This window comes from Hemitrygon akajei, chromosome 7, assembly GCF_048418815.1.
Source record: "Hemitrygon akajei chromosome 7, sHemAka1.3, whole genome shotgun sequence".
In the NCBI taxonomy this organism is placed as follows: Eukaryota; Metazoa; Chordata; class Chondrichthyes; order Myliobatiformes; family Dasyatidae; genus Hemitrygon; species Hemitrygon akajei.
In genome coordinates this window covers 176,173,909-176,194,225 of record NC_133130.1, presented here as the reverse complement: position 1 = coordinate 176,194,225, position 20,317 = coordinate 176,173,909, and the positions used below count along the sequence as shown (strand labels likewise).

At 39.4% G+C, this 20,317-nt stretch overlaps 1 protein-coding gene across 7 annotated transcripts in view; it reads left to right on the top strand.

The window, feature by feature from the left end:
- The window catches only part of LOC140731201 (disabled homolog 2-interacting protein-like), a 597,104-nt gene that overhangs the window by 336,964 nt on the left and 239,823 nt on the right, over nucleotides 1–20,317 (top strand). For 6 of the 7 annotated variants that reach the window (XM_073052659.1, XM_073052661.1, XM_073052657.1 and 3 more), the window contains one exon: nucleotides 18,138–18,256. In XM_073052659.1, the coding sequence (XP_072908760.1) occupies nucleotides 18,138–18,256 (119 nt within the window). Of the gene's footprint in view, nucleotides 1–16,523; nucleotides 16,597–18,137; nucleotides 18,257–20,317 lie in introns of those variants that run through there. The other variant, XM_073052665.1, reaches the window with a different exon arrangement.

The following is a 20,317-nucleotide window of genomic DNA, read 5'->3' as shown; positions in this document are numbered from 1 at the left end:
GGCAATGATCATAATTCTTACTCTTTAATACTTAAGTCCCATTACAAGGAAGGCAGAGCAGCACATCTACTTTCTTGGAAATTTGCAAAGATTCGGCATGTCATCGAGCTCTAGTCTCACTTACCAGTGGAAACAACTTTCATGTCTCTGTGTTATCTAGCCCTTTCATAATTTTATGCATTTCTGTATGTTACCCTCTCATTCTTCTGAATTCCAAAGAATATAGTGCCAGGTAACTCGATCTCTCCTCATAGGTTAACCCCCTGCTCTCCAGAATCAACCTGGTGAACCTCCTCTGCACCACCTCCAAAGCCAGAATGTCTTTCCTTGCACCAGGAGACCAGAACTGCATGAAGTACTCAAGCTATGATCTCACCAGTAAACTACAGTTAACAGCAGAACCTCTCTGCTTTTAAGTTTAATCCATCTAACAATAAAGGCCAAAATTCTATTTGCCTTCTTGATAATCTGTTACAACTGTAAACCAACCTTTTGGGATTCATGCACAAGCACTCCCTAGTCCCTCTGCACAACAGCATGCTACAATCTTTCGATATTTAAATAATAATCTGATCTATTCACACAAAATACTGGAGAAACTCAGGAGGTCAAACAGCAGCTATGGAGAAGAATCAGTCGACCTTTCGGGCCCACGTCCTTCACCAAGGCTAGAAAGGAAGAGGAAAGAAGCCCAATGAGAAGGGAGGGAGAGGGAAAGGAGTACAAGGTGGCAGGTGATGGGTAAAACAATGTAAGAGGGAGGGTGGATGGGGGAGAGGAAATGGAGTAAGAAATTGGGAAGAGGTAAAGGGCTGAAGAAGAAGGAATCTGATTGGAGAAGACAGAGGACTATGAGAGAAAGGGAGGGAGGAGGAGCACCAGAGGGAGGTGATAGGCAGGTGATGAGAAGAGAAAAGGGCAAGAGCGGAGCCAGCATGGAGAAGATAAAAAGAGAAGGGAAAAAACTTGTGTTAATTTCTCTCCTCTCCCCTACTTCCCAGCTCTCTGCCTTCTATTTGTTAACCAATTCTCTAACTGTGGTAACTCTATGCTTACTTATCTTATGGATAAGGATTTACAAAAGCCTTCTGGAAATCCAAGTATACAATATCCACATGTTCCCCTCTATCCACTGCATCATTATAACCTTAAAGAACTCCAGTAAGTTTGGCAAACAGGACCTGCCCTTCATGAATGGATCAGCCATGATGAAATGGCGGAGCGTACTTGATGGCCAAATGGTCTAATTCTGCTCCTATCTAATGTTCTTATAGTCTAATGTACGCTGTGTCTGCTTGATAGAACCACTTCTATCCAGATGCCTCCCTATTTCTTCATTAGTAATAGATTATAGCTGTTAAGTTAACTGGCCTATAGTTTCCTGACTTATGCATACATCCTTTATTAAACAGTGGCATGACATTCGCTGTCTTCTAATCTGTTGGGACCTACCCAGAGTGCAGATAATATTGGTAAATTATCACAAACGCATCTAGGTCTAGTCTTCTGTTTTTCATTTGAAATGAATGTTGTTACTTCCTTGAGAAACTGCTTTTGGTTATCTTTTATTATATTACTTAATCCTCTGATACTCTTTATGTTTTTCTACAGTTTCTGTATGTAAAATCTAATTGGCAAGAATCCTGAAAGTTAACTGCAGCAAATTGATGTTGAATTGTGGGGGTGGGGGTTTCTCTTCAGTTAATTCTTAAACTCCACCTAAACTGTAGCATCTTTTTCAGATATTTGTCTTAAGATATTGTTCAACATTCTGGCACTGTTATCTTTTGCTTACTGTAGAATAGTCTGTAAGGTAGGCAGGTTTGAGTTTATTTGTAATTTCAGTCCATTAAGCATGTTCAGTCAGATACCAGATGTAATTTTGGGATAAAAAAGATCTCTGCATGTATGATTCAGCTGGATGGTATCAGCCCAGTTTTAATATCATAGAGTAGATACAGATGGCAAACGTTAAGTGTTGTGTTCATCAAATTCTATATTCAGGTTTGTTGGGTTTTGATCATGCCTGTACAAAGATGCAGTTATTGAGTTTAAAATGATTTCAGGAAAACATTTAATGGTCAACACTATTTTAGTATGAATAATTAAGATTTATAATAAATTAAGATAAATGCATTAACGCCCTGTTTTATTATGTTCACACAAAGTTGAATGGTAATCAGATCAAGGCAATTAATATTGAGAAATTGGGAGGTACAGTATGATAGAGACAGGAGCATTATTTCCTCTCGTGGGGTTAATCTAGATCAAAGTGGCATAATGTTAAAAGTAGATCAAAGATATTTAAGGGTAAAACTAAGGAGCACTTTCTTTTCCCAAATGCAGATGTGTGGAACTCTGAATCTGGCTTCTATGATAGATGTTTTTAGATAGTGAATATTAAAGGATTTAGATTGGTGGAGCTGAGGAATGGCTCAGCCTTGATCTGGCAAACTACTGTTCCTTTGGGACAGATTTTATGATCACCATTGAGAAGGAGTTACCTGGAAAAGTGGCACAGCTAGTGGAGCCACTAACCTTCCAGCATCCAGAGACCCAGGTTCAATCCTGACCGAGGCTACTGTCTATGTGGAGTTTGCATGTTGCCCTTGTGACTATATGAGTTTCCCCTGAGTGCAATGGCTTCATCCCACATCCCAAAGATGCATGGGTTGGTAAGTTACTTGGTGTTAGTGTGTGGGTGAATGGTCAAATTTGGGGAGAGTTGATGGAAGTTTGAGGAGAATTTTTTTAAAAAAGTATTACTGTTGGATTAGGTAGTTGATAGTTGATTGCAGACTCTGTCTGCTGAAGGGCCTACTTCTGTGCAGTATTTCTGTATGACTGTCTGATTCCTGAAACTGGTTTCTGTGTATTCAGGTTCTGTATTAGAAGATGAAACATGTGCTCCAAAACTGCTAACCACAAAGTACATCAGGGGAAAAAAGGAAATAACAGTTTTTTGACTCACAAAGCCTAAGTTATTTTTGATAGCTGGACCATTCAGGCTCTGCTTTGGAGACATTCAGAAACTTTCAAAACGTTGAAACAAAATTACTTAAGCTAAAAATATTTACACTCAAATGAATGTAACCTTAAATACTTGAAGATACTATTAAGCACAAAATATATGTAAGTTATAAGAGGCACAAAATGAGGAAAACTTGATTCTTTAAATATTTTTTTCCTGAGCTTTCACTGTTGTTCTGTGTAATTCAAAAGGTGATAAAATTTTAAAGAAATATAATGGAAACATGGTCTGGAGACACTTACGGAGAGAAACAAGATTAATGTTTCAGGTTGAAGATTCATTGTTACAAGGACTCTTGTATCTCCACAGATCTATTGAATATGTTTATGGCTAGTCTAGGAAGTGAGTGTAGGCTATTTATATCAAAGTCACAGGCTAACCTTGAACTCTCTGGGTTCTGTTGTATTGGGCAATGACAGTCACTATTTGCTGCTTCTATTCAACTTTGTGGCTTGGCTCACAGTTTAACAGAATAGTTTAAGAGTTGACAAACCATTTTATAAAAGGCTTTTTGAAGTTTGCTTATTAAAATCTCCCGAATAGTAAAAATTTTGACCCTTGTTCAGCCAACATTGGTTAATACTTGAAATGTAATATTTACAAATAAAACTTATAACTGATTATGGACTATTCACAGGAGCATTGGACAGAACATAATGGTAAATTTGATTCTTCCTTCCCCACCATTAAGTTGCTACGCATAACTTTGAAGCCACGTTACTAGATACCTTCTGTACCTAAAAGAGTGACCACTGAGTGTACCTTTGTGGTCATCTGCCACTGTTGTCCATCACTTCAAGGTTCAGAGATGTTCTTCTGTACACCAATGTTGTAACGCATTGATATTTAAGTTACTGTCGTCTTGCTGTCAGCTTGAACCAGTCGTACCATCCTCTCTGATTTCTCATATTAACAAGGCGTCTTCCCCCTTAGAACTGCCACTCAATGGATTTTTTTTTGCTTTTTTTGCCACCATTCTCTGTGCCTGAAAATCCCAGGGGATCAGCAGTTTCTAAAATACTCAAACCACCCCATCTGGCACCAACAATCATTCCACAGTCAAAGTCATTAGATCATATTTCTTTCCTATTCTCATGGTTGGTTTGAACAACTGCTCTTGACCATGCCTGCGCACTTTTATACATTGAGCTGCTGCCAATGATTGGCTGATTAGATATGTATTTGCATTAACGAGCAGGTGCACAGGTGTACCTACTAAACTGGCCGCTGAGTTTTTTTTGGGGGGCAATAGGTTGATATCAAGTCCACCTCCATCTGGACCCTATAAATGGTCTTTCATACACACACTAGCTCGTTCTTAATATCACCAAGGGTCTAAGCCAGAGGTTTCCAACCTGGGCTCCATGGAGCCTTTGCTTACTGATATTGGTCCATGTCATAAAGAAGGTTGGGGACTCATGGTCTAAAACAAAGCAAAATATTATCTTCCTCTCACAATTTGGGCAGGAAAAAATCAAATTATTTTTGACTCAGAATGGACATTGAATGAAATGAAGAGTACTTAATATTTGGTAATATACAAGGCAGAAAATTTATTTTTGGCATTGTTTTGCAGTATAATTGATTCCCAAAACTTAATTCAATTCAAAGCTTTGGAAAGATGGGGCCTGTGGGTTTTACATTTTTAAGTTTCAAAACAACCAGATTTGCATATAAAATTTGAATCTAATTACCAATCCTCATTACTGTGTGATTAACAGCATAATACACTCTGAAGTTCTATAAAACTCTCACTTAAACTTTAGTAATGTAGGAAAAGCTACTTTCCATCCAGAATTTACATATGTAATCAAGCCTTAATTAGCAAAATATTACAAAATGGTCAATGAAGATACTTTTTCCATGCTTTTGTGGTTAAATTTGTTCAGTAATAGCACTGTTCCTAGATCCATGTTTTTGTCTTTTTTGTAATATAAAAATGTTTCCTAATCATAAATTAGCTGAATGTTACCATTTAAGCAGAAAATTTTGTAATTTTGGAACAGATGTAACAGTTGGTATAAAAATGTTAGTATTAAAATCTTTGGAACTATTCAGTAAATACATCTGGATATCGTGATTATTAAAATAAAATATATTCAATTCTTAATGCATAATAGGAAGTCCCAATGATCGGACAATGTTGATCTATAACATCAGTACAAGTAGCACATGCTTCCTATAATAATTACTCATATTTACTAATAAATGGCTCCTCTATATAGTTCCATGCCATTCACCATGTATACATATTTACATTCATAACGGCTTTATCTAATTGAAAGGTAAATTAAGCACTGCATTATGTAAAGAGTAATTAATTTATCACAGAATATTTTACCTGCTGCAGATTGTGTTGTGAAAGGTTGAAAATATTAAAACTGTATGGGTTGTGATAAGCTAACACAAGGGAAAATAAGCAGAAACAAAGGCAAAAGAAAAGGGGGGGTTTAAGAATAGTGAGTCATCAATAGGATTTTCCAAATTGATGTTTGTGTCCCTCTTCATTTTGGTTTCAGCCATACTTATTTGTTGGGTCCTGATCGACCAGGTTGCTTGCTTGCTTGCTCCATCTGTCCATCTCTCCAGCCATCCGTTCTAATAGGCCCGTCCAGCTCTTCTTCAAGCCGCACAGTGCCACCCAGCAATCCCGATTTAATCCTAGCCTTATCATGGGACAGTTTACAGTGACTAATTAACCTACCACTGGTATGTCCGAGGACTGTGGGAGGAAAACCCATGGGTCACAGGGAGAACGTACAAACTGTAAAGCATTGTGTTAATCACTACACTACCCTTGCTCTGGCTCAATATCTATTTACTCCAATAAAATATCTTTGAACCAACATATTGTACTCGCATTAAACCAAATAATTTAGAGTTCACTGTTCTAACTTGGACGTTGAAAGCAAGTAAACTAAGTAAGCAATTATAATCACACAATACTTATAAGTCATGGGAAATTTCCAAAGGTGTAGAAAGTAATGCCTCCTTAACAGGCTGTTCTTAAAATGAGCAGAATATGGAAACATTTTTAGCATATTCCATATTTTTAAATTGCCAATGATAAAACCCACAGAACGGTCATTTTTCAGGTATCATATGACAATTAATTTGGGACCATATTAAAATAGGCTTGGGAGCAACTCAGCAGTCGTCTTCTGCCAATGGGTAACGGTGAATATCTAATCTAACAAAAGAATACAATTTTAGATCCCATGATTCTCTGACTTAACGGAGATGCAAGAGGGAGTTGTTTGCATGATGTTCAATCCAAAGGAGGAAGATAGAAAATTTACGAAAACTTTACATTCTTGTTATTCAGGCTGTTGCAGGACGACATTGTCAGAAGTCATGGCGAAACAGGAACTCAAACTGGCCTCCTGTCTGACAAAAAGAGTTTATTGTGCAGGCATCACATGATTGGATGAAGTACTTCACAATATTCTCGATTCTGAAATATTAGACCCTCTACCACAATGGGTCATCCAATTGCATGTTTTGAAGCTCATCAGAACTCACATGCTCAGCGTCATTGGCATTATTGACTTCTGAAAATTATTGCAGTTATTAGAAAGTAAACATTACTTTTCCACAGTTTTTTTCCTCACAATGCACACTATTTTAGAAATATATCCATTATTTAGATAAAGTCTTACATGCATTACTACAGGCTGCCCCTAGTTTAAGAACTTCTGACTTCTGGACACCTCTACGTACAAGTGAGCTCCCGTAATATTAAATTTTAAAAGTCTAACCTAAGTACATATGTCCATTCTTATGGATGGCAAAAATTTCCTCTCTCAACTTTTAGAAATTGGGGTGGCATGGTAGCATAGTGGTTAGCACAATGCTTTACAATACAGGTGACCCAGGTTCAATTCCTGTTGCTGCGTGTAACAAGTTTGTATGTTCTCCTCGTGACTGTGTGTGTTTCCTCCAGGTGCTCAGGTCTCTTCCCACAGTCCAAAGATGTACTGGTTAGTAGATTAATTGGTTATTGTAAATTGTCTTGTGAACAGGCTGGGATTAAGTCCAGGGATTACTTGAAAGGCCAAAAGGGCCTAGTCCATGTTGTATCGCAATAAAGCAAAATAACTTTCTTTTCTTATTGGTGTTATGTACTTTTGGTGCCATTCATTATGATAATGTGGAGATATGGTTACCAGGTGGGATGACTTGTGTATTTTCTGACTTATGGATATTGGTAAAAAAGCAAAACCCATTATTTAGGAACAACTGTAATATTTTTAACAGATACCCAATACAGAAATACAATGAACTTGAACTTGAATGCAGCATTTAAGTAGGTCAGGTCCAAAGCAATGTGACAAATCCTAACTGCGTGCTTGTTACATGGTCATCAAGGCCATCCTGTTGAAATCTACCATGGAAAATTTTGCCTCTAAATTGCTCGAGCCCTTGTAGCCTTTATTATTATAAGGGAAATTTTAAAAAAATTCTGGATTAAATTTAATCTGATATTTGATTTTAAAGAACAATGGAAATAATACATTGGAAAATATTTTAAGTACATTGTATAGTCATGTTATTTTGGCACAGGGTAGAAATGAATGCTGAGTGTGGGAAGAGTCCGTACAGGAGCAGTATTACATAATTAAAGTACAAATTCAGATTCAGACCTGCTACTAAAGATCTTGATATGCACAAAAAATGAGTGTCATGTTTTTATGTGAATCACACAATTCTACTTGTTTAAGCTTTTATCTAGTCTCAGAATGTGGGTGTCTCTGGCAAGGGCGGCATTTATTGCCCATCTCCAGTTGCTTCGGAGTGTAAGGCTCTGCTGCTTTATTGAATCACTAGCAGTTTGATACAATTCAGTGCCTCACATCAGTAGCTTGAGTTTTAGTGACTGAAAGTCTGCTTATGTTGGAGTTCCTTGGGGATTATTGCCGTTCTGTTTGGTTTTCATGATGGATATGAGCTTATAAATGATAGGATACTGAAGTTTAGAATACACCATCATCAGGATCAAAGGGTCTCGGCCCAAAACCATAGATGCTGCTTGACCTGCTGAGTTTCTCAAGCATTTTGTGTGTGTTAACTCTGGGTATCCAGTATCTGCAGAATCTCTATAGATCTGAAGTTTGCAGACATTACAAAATATGTGCTATAGTTGATAGTGACAAAGAATGTTGTAGATTAATTTAGAGAAGAGATTGATCAAAATTAGGCTGGTCGATGGTGCAGTGGCGCCTAGTGGTCTAGAGTTTGAATCTGGCCAGCTCCTTCCACGCTTTCCATCCGTGCTGGGTTGAGCATCAAGCTAGCAATTTGGCCTTGTTAGAAAACAGACAAACGTTAGAGAAATAAACAATAGACGATAGACAGTAGGTGCAGGAGTAGGCCATTCAGCCCTTCTAGCCAGCACCGCCACTCACTGTGATCATGGCTGATCATACACAATCAGTACCCCGTTCCTGCCCTCTCCCCATATCCCTTGACCCTGCTATCTATAAGAGCTCTATCTAACTCTCTCTTGAATGCATCCAGAGACTTGGCCTCCACTGCCTTCTGGGGCAGAGCATTCCACATATCCACTACCCTCTGGGTGAAAAAGTTTTTCCGCATCTCTGTTCTAAATGGCCTACCCCTTATTCTTAAACTGTGGCCTCTAGTTCTGGACTCACCTATTAGTGGGAACATGCTTCCTGCCTCCAGTGTGTCCAATCCCTTAATAATGTTATGTTTCAATCAGATCCCCTCTCATCCTTCTAAATTCCAGTGTATACAAGCCCAGTCACTCCAATCTTTCAACATATGACAGTCCCGCCATTCCGGGAATTAACCTTGTGAACCTACGCTACACTCCCTCAATAGCAAGAACGTCCTTCCTCAAATTTGGAGACCAAAACTGCACACAATACTCCAGGTGGGGTCTCACCAGGGCCCTGTACAGCTGCAGAAGGACCTCTTTACTCCTATACTCAATTCCTCTTGTTATAAAAGCCAGCATGCCATTAGCTTTCTTCACTGCCTGCTGTACCTGCATGCTTGCTTTCATTGACTGATGTACAAGAACACCTAGATCTCGTTGTACTTCCCCTTTTCCTAACTTGACTCCATTTAGATAGTAATCTGCCTTCCTGTTCTTGCCACCAAAGTGGATAACCTCGCATTTATCCACATTAAACTGCATCTGCCATACATTTGCCCACTCACCCAACCTGTCCAAGTCACCCTGCATTCTCATAACATCCTCCTGACATTTCACACTGCCACCCAGCTTTGTGTCATCAGCAAATTTGCTAATGTTACTTTTAATCCCTTCATCTAAATGATTAATGTATATTGTAAACAGCTGCGGTCCCAGCACCGAACCTTGCGGTACCCCACTGGTCACAGCCTGCCATTCCGAAAGGGACCCGTTCATCGCTACTCTTTGTTTCCTGTCAGCCAGCCAATTTTCAATCCATGTCAGTACTCTGCCCCCAATACCATGTGCCCTAATTTTGCCCACTAATCTCCTATGTGGGACTTTATCAAAAGCTTTCTAGAAGTCCAGGTACACTACATCCACTGGCTCTCCCTTGTCCATTTTCATAGTTACATCCTCAAAAAACTCCAGAAGATTAGTCAAGCATGATTTTCCCTTCATAAATCCATGCTGACTTGGACTGATCCTTCTACTGCTATCCAAATGTGTCGTAATTTCCTCTTTTATAATTGACTCCAGCATCTTTCCCACCACTGACGTCAGGCTAACCGGTCTATAATTCCCTGTTTTCTCTCTCCCTCCTTTCTTGAAAAGTGGGACAACATTAGCCACCCCCCAATCAGCAGGAACTGTTCCTGAATCTATAGAACATTGGAAAATGATTACCAATGCGTCCACCATTTCTAGAGCCACCTCTTTAAGTACCCTGGGATGCAGACCATCAGGTCCCCGGGGACTTATCAGCCTTCAGACTCAACAGTCTATCCAACACCATTTCTTGCCTAATATAAATTTCCTTCAGTTCATCCTTTACCCTAGTTCCTTTGGCCACTATTACATCTGGGAGATTGTTTGTGTCTTCCCTAGTGAAGACAGATCCAAAGTACCTGTTCAACTCGTCTGCCATTTCCTTGTTCCCCATAATAAATTCACCCGTTTCTGTCTTCAATGGCCCAATTTTGGTCTAAACTATTTTTTTGCTATTCACATACCTAAAGAAGCTTTTACTATCCTCCTTTATATTCTTGGCTAGTTTACCTTCGTACCTCATTTTTTTCTTGGCGTATTGCCTTTTTTGTTATCTTCTGTTGCTCTTTAAAAGCTTCCCAGTCCTCCAGTTTCCTGCTCATCTTTGCTATGTTATACTTCTCTTTTATTTTTATACTGCCCGTTACTTCCCTCGTCAGCCACGGCCGCCCCTTACTCCCCTTAGGATCTTTCTTACTCTTTGGAAAGAACTGATCCTGCACCTTCTGCATTATTTCCAAAAATACCTGCCATTTTTGTTCCACTGTCTTCCCTGCTAGGGTATTGTTCCATTGAACTTTGGCCAGCTCCTCCCTCATAGCTCCATAGTTCCCTTTGTTCAACTGTAAAACTGACACATCCGAGTTTCCCTTCTCCTTCTCAAATTGTAGGTTAAAACATATCATATTATGGTCACTACCTCCTAATGATTCGTTTACCTCAAGGTCCCTGATCAAATCTGGTTCATTGCACAACACTAAATCTAGAATTGCCTTCTCCCTGGGAGGCTCCAGTACAAGCTGTTCTAAGAATCCATCTCGGAGGCACTCCACAAACTCCTTTTCTTGGGGTCCAGTACCATTCTGATTCTCCCAGTCTACCTGCATGTTGAAATCCCCCATGACAACTGTATCATTACCTTTGCGACATGTCAATTTTAACTCTTCATTCAACTTACACTCTACATCCAGACTGCTGTTTGGGGGCCTGTAGATAACTCCCATTAGGGTCTTTCTACCCTTAGAATTTCTCAGTTCTATCCATACTGACTCTACATCCCCAGATTCTATGTCCCCCCTCACAAGGGACTGAATATCATTCCTCACCAACAGAGCCACCCCACCCCCTCTGCCAGTCAGTCTGTCCTTTCGATAGGATGTATATCCTTGAATATTCATTTCCCAGGCCCTGTCCGCTTGAAGCCATGTCTCAATTATTCCCACAACATCGTACTTGCCAATTTCCAACTGAGCCTCAAGCTCATCTACTTTATTCCTTATACTTCATGGAAACAGCAAGGTTGCTGCCCGATGCGCCAGAGGAACAACAACAATGATCAAAGCTAGAGAGTATCCAACAAGTGTTAGAGTATTGGCAGCCATAGAAAACGACAGCACAGAAACAGGCCCTTTGGTCCATCTAGTCCATGCTGAACCATTTAAACTGCCTAGTCCCATCGACTTGCACTCGGACCATGGCCCTCCATAGCTCTCCCATCCATGTACCTATCCAAACTTCTCTTGTGCTGGCAACTCATTCTACCACTCCCCACCCTCTGAGTGAAGATGTTTCCCCTCATGTTCTCCTTAAACCTTTCACCTTTAACCCATGACCTCTAGTTGTAATCTCACCCCACTTCAGTGGAAAAAGCATTTACTGTATCTATAACCCTCATAATTTTGTATACCTTTGTCAAGTCTCCCCTCAATCTTTTATGTTCGAGGGAATAAAGTTCTAACCTATTCAATCTTTCCTTATATATAATCAGGCCTTTCAGTCCCGGCAACATCCTTGTAATGGACATAGAAGAATTTGAAGTTCATGACCGCAGATATTTAATGCTAAATGGGAAAGTTGGATAAGCTCAATTAGGTGGCATATCCAATAGACCAGTGATGTTTTGGCAGGCTGTATAAAACACTAGGAAGATTGCATATTGTTCTGATGAACGCATATCATAACGTATTTGACATTATTGAAACTGCAAATGGGATTCAGGGCTATCAGGCCTTAAATCTAGTTATGAGGAAAGTATAGCCATAAGTTGCCATCTTTGGAATTGGTGCAATTGAGAACCAACTTTAATTGTCATGTATAAAATTTAGAGGGGGTTACAATGAATAGAAAAAGCTTAGTAGAGAGGTCAGTAATTAAGAAGGCAAAGTGTAAGACAAAAATGAAAGGGCAGTTGAGGAAATTTCTTTAATCTTGTGGGAGTCTGGAAGGTAGCAATGGAGGAAACACAGCAGAGTGACTGACAAATTTTATGAAATAATAGCAAAGATGGCCACTTGATGCTGTCACTTGTTACTTTGTTATTGGGCACCACAGAATTGTGGTGGTTAGTGCTGTGCTATCGCAACTCAGGGTGTTGTGGTATGTAGTTCAATTCCACGTTTTCTGTAAGTAATTTGTGCATCCTCCCCGTGGAATGGGTGGGTTTCCTCGGGGTGCACTGGTTTCCTCACACAGTCTAAAGCTGTACCTTTGGGAGGTTGATTGGTCATTGTAAATTATCCCATGTTTAGGCTAGGGTTAAATTGGCGATTGCTGGACGTCAGCTTGAAGGGCCGGCATAGCCTATTCCGTGCTGTATCTCAATAAATAAACTGATAAATTCAAAAAGTTTAATAAAAAGCATTTGATATAGTGGAATGTTGTGTTAAGCAGTTCAAAGCACAAGAAAGCGGCAGTGTGAATATACATAAAATTGATTAAAAAGGTGGTAGTAATAAATAGTTGTTTGTCAAACTGAAAAGAAGTGAGCAGTGTTTGGAATCAAGGCCACGGGTCTATTTGATATTTATTGGTGACATGAGCTTGTATTTAAGAAACATTAATTTCAGTGTTTGTCAATGGCATAGAACATGGATGCATGATAAACTGGGAGAACAGTCCTACACCTCAGCAATGAAATAGGCTGGGCACACAAATACAAAATGAAGCTTAAGGAAGAAAATTGGCTTGAATGATAATGTGTTCTAAAATATCGGGTAGAATTTTGAAAGGATGCAGGAGCCGAGACAAGTGAAGTTTGACTTGCGCATATTTTTGAAGATGACGAGAGGTTAAAATGACTCATTTAAAAGGCATATGGAATTCTGTGTGGTACAAGTGGAGACATAAACATACATTATGTTGAATCTTCAATGCTGTGTTTGAGCCTCAGCTGGTTTTGTGTCTCATTCTGTGCACAATTTATTAAAAGAATGCCAAGAACGAGGCATAGACATTACTAGCATTGTATCAGAAAAGGTAGTAGCGAGACTGTGATTATCCTTGGAGTGTAAAGGCTTGTGGAATATCTCAAATAATGCTGACTTTATTTATTTCTTATTGAGATACTGTGTGAAGTAGGTCCTTCCAGCCCTTCGAGCCATGTTGCACAGCAGCCCACTGATTTAATCCCAGCCTAATTACGGAACAATTTACAATGACCAATTAACCTACCATTGGTAGGTCTTTGGACTGTTGGAGGAAACTGGAACACCCAGAGAAAACCCACCCAATCATTGGGAGAACATACAAACTCCTTACAGGCAGAGACAGGAATTGAACCCAGGTTGCAGGTACTGTAAAGTGTTGTGCTAACCTCTATACTACTGTGTCATTTAGACAGGGTAGATGGAACCCAGTGAAGGAACTGAAATCCGTATTAATTAGTGAAAGATAAATATATTTGAAATTGATAAAAGGTTAACGTGGTGCGTGGAAGGATTCACATCTGAGTTGTGCAACTCAGACATGATTATCTTGGGAAAGAGCAGGGGAATGAAGCATTGAGTTATTTTAAGGATCTGACACAGTACCAAAGTACAATAGCCTGCTGCTCTAGTTATTTTTTGTGCTTATTGCACAGAGGAAAAGATTTACATCTTATTAAATCAGTTTCTGTAGACATATCAAGATTAGTAAGATTATGTCCAAGGGGTTTATAAGTGTCATCCCCTCATCAGTTAAATGGCTTTTAGACAGTTCATTATACTTAAATCCTTTGAACCATCAGGCAAAATACTTAATTCAATGAACTGTGTGGAATTGTTCTACAGAAGCAGGATATTTCCCATTTTGTGTGTGTTGCTTCATATTTCCCATACTTCATACAACTCCCCTCTCAGTCTCTGCCCTTCCTGCCCTGGTGTCCTTTATTCTAGTTCCCCTTATGAACCAATCATTCCACAAATACATCGATGCAGTCTGCTATGTGTTACTGCGTCTATATTCTCAACATCCTGTGAAAAGAAGTCATTTTAATTATTTATTTAACTTATTGATGTCTATCTTACATTATGCTCCCTTGATCTGGACTTACTTACGTGTGGAAAGTTTTTCCAAAATCCAAGCTTTTGAACTTGATTTCCTGCTTTTGTACTCTATAGAAATGAGCAGCAATACTTTGTGGACTTCTTTTAAATTCAACCTAATTGCTTGCAATGCCAACCTTACTAAATGAAATATCTTTCTTCCCTTTGCTCCTCCACATATAGGCCCCACTTTAAATGTTAAAATGCCTTCATCTTGCTAGTGTGCCTTGCTTATGTCTTAGGAGAATTTCCTTTGCAGGGTGATAAGTAGGAAATGTGCAGGAGATGAGGCAGCATCTGTGGAAAGAAAAATAGAGTTGATTATTCCAGATTGATGACCCTGTATCACAACTGGGAAAGAGGGAAAATGTCAGAACTTAAAATAAACATGTTTTCTCTCTTTCCTGGATCGGCTGAAGGGTTGTCAAACCAACCCATTTCGATTTGCTTTCCACAATGTCTCATCTGCTGAGTATTTCAGCTCCCTCTTTATGGATCCAGAATTGGCTTGCCCACAGAAGGCAGAGGGTGGTTGGAGATGGTTTGTATTCTGCATGGAGGTTAGTGACTAGTGGTGATCCACAGGGATCTGTTCTGGGACCCCTCCTCTTTGTGATTTTTATAAGTGACTTAGATGAGGAAGTAGAAGCGTGGGTTAGTAAGTTGGCTGATGACACAAAAGTTGGGGGTGTTGAGGATAGTCCAGAGGGTTGTCAGAGGCAACAGCAGGACATTGATAGGATGCAGATTGGGCTGAGAAGTGGCAGATGGAGCTCAACCTAGGTAAGTGTGAAGTGGTTCATTTTGGTAGATCAAATTTGAAGACGGACTATAATGATGTTAAGACTCCTGGCAGTGTGGAGGATCAGAGAGATCTTGGGGTCCTTGTCCATTGGACACTCAAAGCTGCTGCACAGCTTGACACTGTTAAGAAGGCATATGGTGTGTTGGCCTTCATCAACCATGGGATTGAGTTCAAGAGCCCTGAGGTGATGTTACAGCTATATTAGACCTTAGATAGAGCCCCACTTGGAGCACTGTGTTCAGTTCTGGTTACCGCACTACATGAAGGATGTGGATACTATGGAAAGAGTACAGAGGAGATTTACAAATATGTTGACTGGTTTGGTGAGCATGCCTCATGAGAATAGGTTGAGTGAACTTGGCTTTTCCTCCTTGGAGCGATGGAGGATGAGAGGTGACCTGACAGCAGTGTATAAAATGAGGAAAGGCATTGATCATATGGAAAGCCAGAGGCTTTTCCCCAGGGTTGAAATGGCTAACATGAGGGGGCATAGTTTTAAAGTGCTTGGAAGTAGGTACAAGGGGGACGTCACACAGAGTGGTGAGTGCGTGGAATGCACTGCCAGCGATGGTAGTAGAGGCACATACAATAAGGTCTTTTAAGAGACTTAGATGGGTACATGGGGCTTAGAAGAATAGAGGACTAAGTGGTAGGGAAATTGTAGGCAGTTTCTAGAGTAGGTGACATGATTGGCAAAACACTGGGCCTGCAAGGTGCTATAGATTTCTATGTTCTATATTCTATGTTTATCTAAGTTTTCCAGCATCATTTTAGTTTGATTCTCATTTATTAATTATCCTCCTCAGTAAGTTTCTTCACTGCATATCATTGCCATTTTCTGCCTTTCCATAATTGATCTCCTCTGTATTTTGCCTCCTTACTTCCAATTTCCAAGTCCAAGTTTTGTATGTGCGCATTCAAGGAAGAACAGCCGTGATCCTACTAATTATTCCTTTTGAGTGTTTCTTCACATTTTTCTACTGGTCAGAAATCTAATGTCGATATAACGCGTAAATATAGCTGTCGAGTTTATTGGGGTGCCACGGTATTGCAGTGGTTCGCACAATGCTTTACAGTGCAGGTGACCCAGGTTCAATTCCAAACCGCTGCCTATAAGGAGTTTGTATCTTCTCCCCATGACCACGTGGGTTTCCTCTCACACAGTCCTGGTCGGTAGGTTCATTTGTCATTGTAAATTTTCCTGTGATTAGGGTAGGATTAAATTAGTGCAGGGTGGGTGGGGGGGGGGGGTTACTGAGCAGCTCAAAGGGCCAAAAGGGCCTATTCTATGCTGTAGCTCAATATGTGTAATAAGTAAATAACGTTCCTTTTGTTTTCAGTTTGGCTTGTGGCTGTCAATACTCTTCATGCAAAACTATGCAGGTGATTCCAACATCCACCATAGCAACTTCTAGTCCATCCTCTTTCACGGCCTTTCCCACATGTTCCCTATCTTGGTGCTGCATGACCTCCTGTATAGAAAATATTGACTCTTCATAATTTTACTGTGAACACATGCTTCTATGAGGTAATTAATTGGAAGTTAATTAAAATTTACACATAATACAAATTATATGATAAAGATTATGTTTATTTTAGATACCACCTGGCAGATTAAACAACAGATAATGCCTAGAGTTTAAATTGGAAGTTTCAATGCTTTTTTTTTGCAGATGATTTCACTGTTTCAGCATTAAGGCTTTAAAAAAGGCATGCACTGAATAAAATACGTATATCTGAAAATATTTAGCTCTTCTGCGGACTCTGAAGGTAATAGTGATTTCAAATGCTATTGAAAAAGGCCAAAAACTGTTAAAATATACAATATGCATTATAAGACCTTGAGGCATAGAAGCAGAATTAGGCCATTTGGCCCATCAAGTCTGCTCTGCCATTTCATCATGGCTGATCCATTATATATTTGAAAACATATCAATCTAAATTATTGAAATTTCTCAAAGCTTTGAAAAGATCTATTACTATACATATAGGTTATAAATTCTTTCCCCAGAAAACTATTGAAATAAATTGCACCATGTAAAAGATGCTCATTTATCTTAATAGTATAAATATTGTTAATTATTACGTTCTTTAAAAGTGTTTTGTAATTAATCTTCATATTTTGCGGAGACATCTATAAAAATACTCTTAATTTTTAAAGCACTGTCACTTTTAAAGTTGGAAAAAGAACTTTTTCCATCAAAAGAGATTTGATTTTCATTGTTAGTTGCACACCTTTATGAATCTGTCATTACATGTAGATAAAGCCTTCACTGGGAATTCAGTTCAGTATGGAATTGCTAATCTTCTGCCAAGTTCACTAATTTTGGTTGTGTTGCCTGGTGACATTGATTTTATTTCTGACTTTTCTGTGGCATTTAAGTTAATAAGTCTGAATCTTTTTTCATCATTTGCATATAAAATTCGGATCGTTTGTGGAGATGTAATTTCAAGGCCAACTTATTTTTTCTGTTGTTTAGGTAGAGTTAAAGTGTTGCTCTCAACAATAGATAATCACGACAGAAATATGACTTAATCTTCTGTTTTAGAAAAGTTTGCATTTTAACATTGAACTCATTTTTTAAAAAATCTGTTTGTATGAAGTCATTTAGTAAGTTCTCATTGTAGATCCGCCCTGGAGCGCAGAAGAAGAGCGATGCATTTATATGACAGTTGCAAAGTTGGGCAGTGAAATTCTATTTATGGACAATTTTCACCCATGTATGCGTGAAAAAAAGTAGCAGATAAAATATCGCAATTATTAAGTGTAAGAATGTAGTGTTACAAAAAATGCAGAGTTTCACAGGTGCCGAATAGGTAATATGCGGGTTTTTTACAACGGTAAAAATGATTATTCTGAGAGCTAATGGTCGCTAAGGCAACCAAGGCTGAGGGAGTGTGCTCTGAACGCCGAGCTGCCGTTCCCACTACTCCCAGCCCTGCGATGTGCCAATGTGCAGCGGCGCTGACGATGCGCGCTGCTCACAGCGGCGACTGTGCGGGCCAGTCGCAGACTTTCACTCGGACGGAAGTGCTTCAACAGTCTCTTCTCTTGTCATCTGCCAACAGGGCTTCCTGAGCCGTCGACTGAAAGGCTCCATCAAGAGGACAAAGAGCCAGCCCAAGCTCGACAGGAACAGCAGCTTCCGCCACATTTTACCTGGATTTAGGAGCGTGGAGGATGAAAGGTAAGAGCGCCCTATGATATTTCACCCCGCCCTCAAACCCTTTACTGCCACCGCTGCACGATTATCTTCGCAGAAACAAATATCTTTCTAGCGGACGTGTTGCCCAATTACTGCCTTCCTTCGCGATGTTGTAATGGTTTTATACAGCTGCTGAGAATTCAGCCCAAATGTTCCAACAGCGGGATTGAAAATGCCGTTTCCAGTTTGATTGCTCCCACATTTTCTTCCTGTGAAACGAGGCATGCCTTTATTGTGGTATTTGGTTCTGTTCTCCCTGTGATGAGCTTCTTTTGCAGAGTTTTATTTTTGGAAAGAATTAATCATTTGAACAAGTGGTTTTTTTTAAAAATATAACTCTGCAGTTTAGTATGTTTTGGAAGAATAAATACAGCTGGTCGCCAGGCTATTGTTCTCTTTCAATACGTTTTCTTTAAAAATCTGTTACCATTGCGATTAGCTTTCCATTAATCTATTCTGTTTGAACTTTGGCCAGTAGTTAATATGAGAAGTTGTGCTTGCAATGAAAGGGCGACTAAACATTATTCATCGATAGCCGACATTTCGCCCTGAAAATTCAGGTATCTGAGCACATAGGTGTGGAAGAGTTGCTCGGTCTGTCACCTGTCGGTGCCTAGCGCGACGTTAATTCGCCGTGTGTCTTTTTGGAGGGACGATCGAGGAATCTGGCGACAATTTTAGTAGATTAGTGGCGATCAAATTTGATGTTGTCTCTGTAGAGACATAATGAATAGTAAGGTACCGTGCATATCAATTGACTATTCAGTCTGTAGTTTGGGTGTATTAATTGATGGTGCGATGTACCGCTGTACCCCTTGAACCAGCCGGGACCACACATTCGTGTCCGCCAAACCATCCTATCAATTTTCCAATCTGCTTTAAAAAATAGCATTAATTAGCCATCTGTTTCCTTCAAATGGCGTACATCTTTCCATACTGAAGAAGTCATTCACCATATTTTCCGTTAACTACGGGACAAAGCCTTGTTATAGATTTAAACCATTGACATCAATTTGCGGAATAGAAATGGGGTGGGGTGACTTAGATATTTAACTTTAATACATTTGTGTTGTGCTCGGCTAGCGTTTGGAGAAAAGTGAATATTCTACAGCCATGCATGAAGGGTTTGTTACTTAACTAGAAAATTAATAAATGAAGCTGGTTGCCACATTATTTTCTTTGTATTAATCGTTGGATCTTCGCACTAGGATTGATGTTGTGGGTGGCATTTATGTAATTTCTTAAATATTGCTTGATAACGCGTGATTTACAAGTTAGTATAAATCACATCTGTGAGATTGAATCTCACTAGCCCTAGTCTGTGTTGCACATGCTCTCTGTCTGTTAAAATGACAAACGGGGGAAAAAATGCAGCACTGGTCTTTAGAAAGACAATTACAGTCCATGCCAAGGTTGGTGACAGATGTTCCCTTTTCATCTAGCTGCAATTATTTTTTACAATGGTAAGTATTTTGGCCTCCTGCCTTTTCCATAAACTTTAAACTGCAATTTAATAAGCCAATAAAATGTGCAAGTATAGAATCGGAGCAATAACAATGATACCTCCTCTTAAAGCATGTTATTTATGCTGCCTATCAGTTTACAGACCTTTAATATTAAAAGTAAATGACCCAAATATATTTATTTGAAAATGAAATCCCCAGTCACACTGTAGTTTTCGGCTTCTGGGGTCTGATGTGTCAAATCCATTGCAGTTTTACAGTTGTAGAGAATATTAAGCCTTGTAGAATTCCAGGCTTGATGGGGAACCCAGAAACTATACAGTAGACCTACATGCAGGTCTAATGTCCAAATGTGGTACCCATCCGACTGATGCAGTTAGATATAGAATTTTCCCAGATTTGTAGGCATAATGTATTCTTGAAAATGTACTTACCAAAAAGCAGCACTTCATGCTTCATTTCTGCTTGCATGGAAGCATCTGCTGGCCTTTCAGATGTGAAAATAGCAAAAAAAAAAACCCAGCTGATCATAAAGATCTAGGTGGTTCAAGCCAGATTGGATGAGGTAGGGGGTCATTCA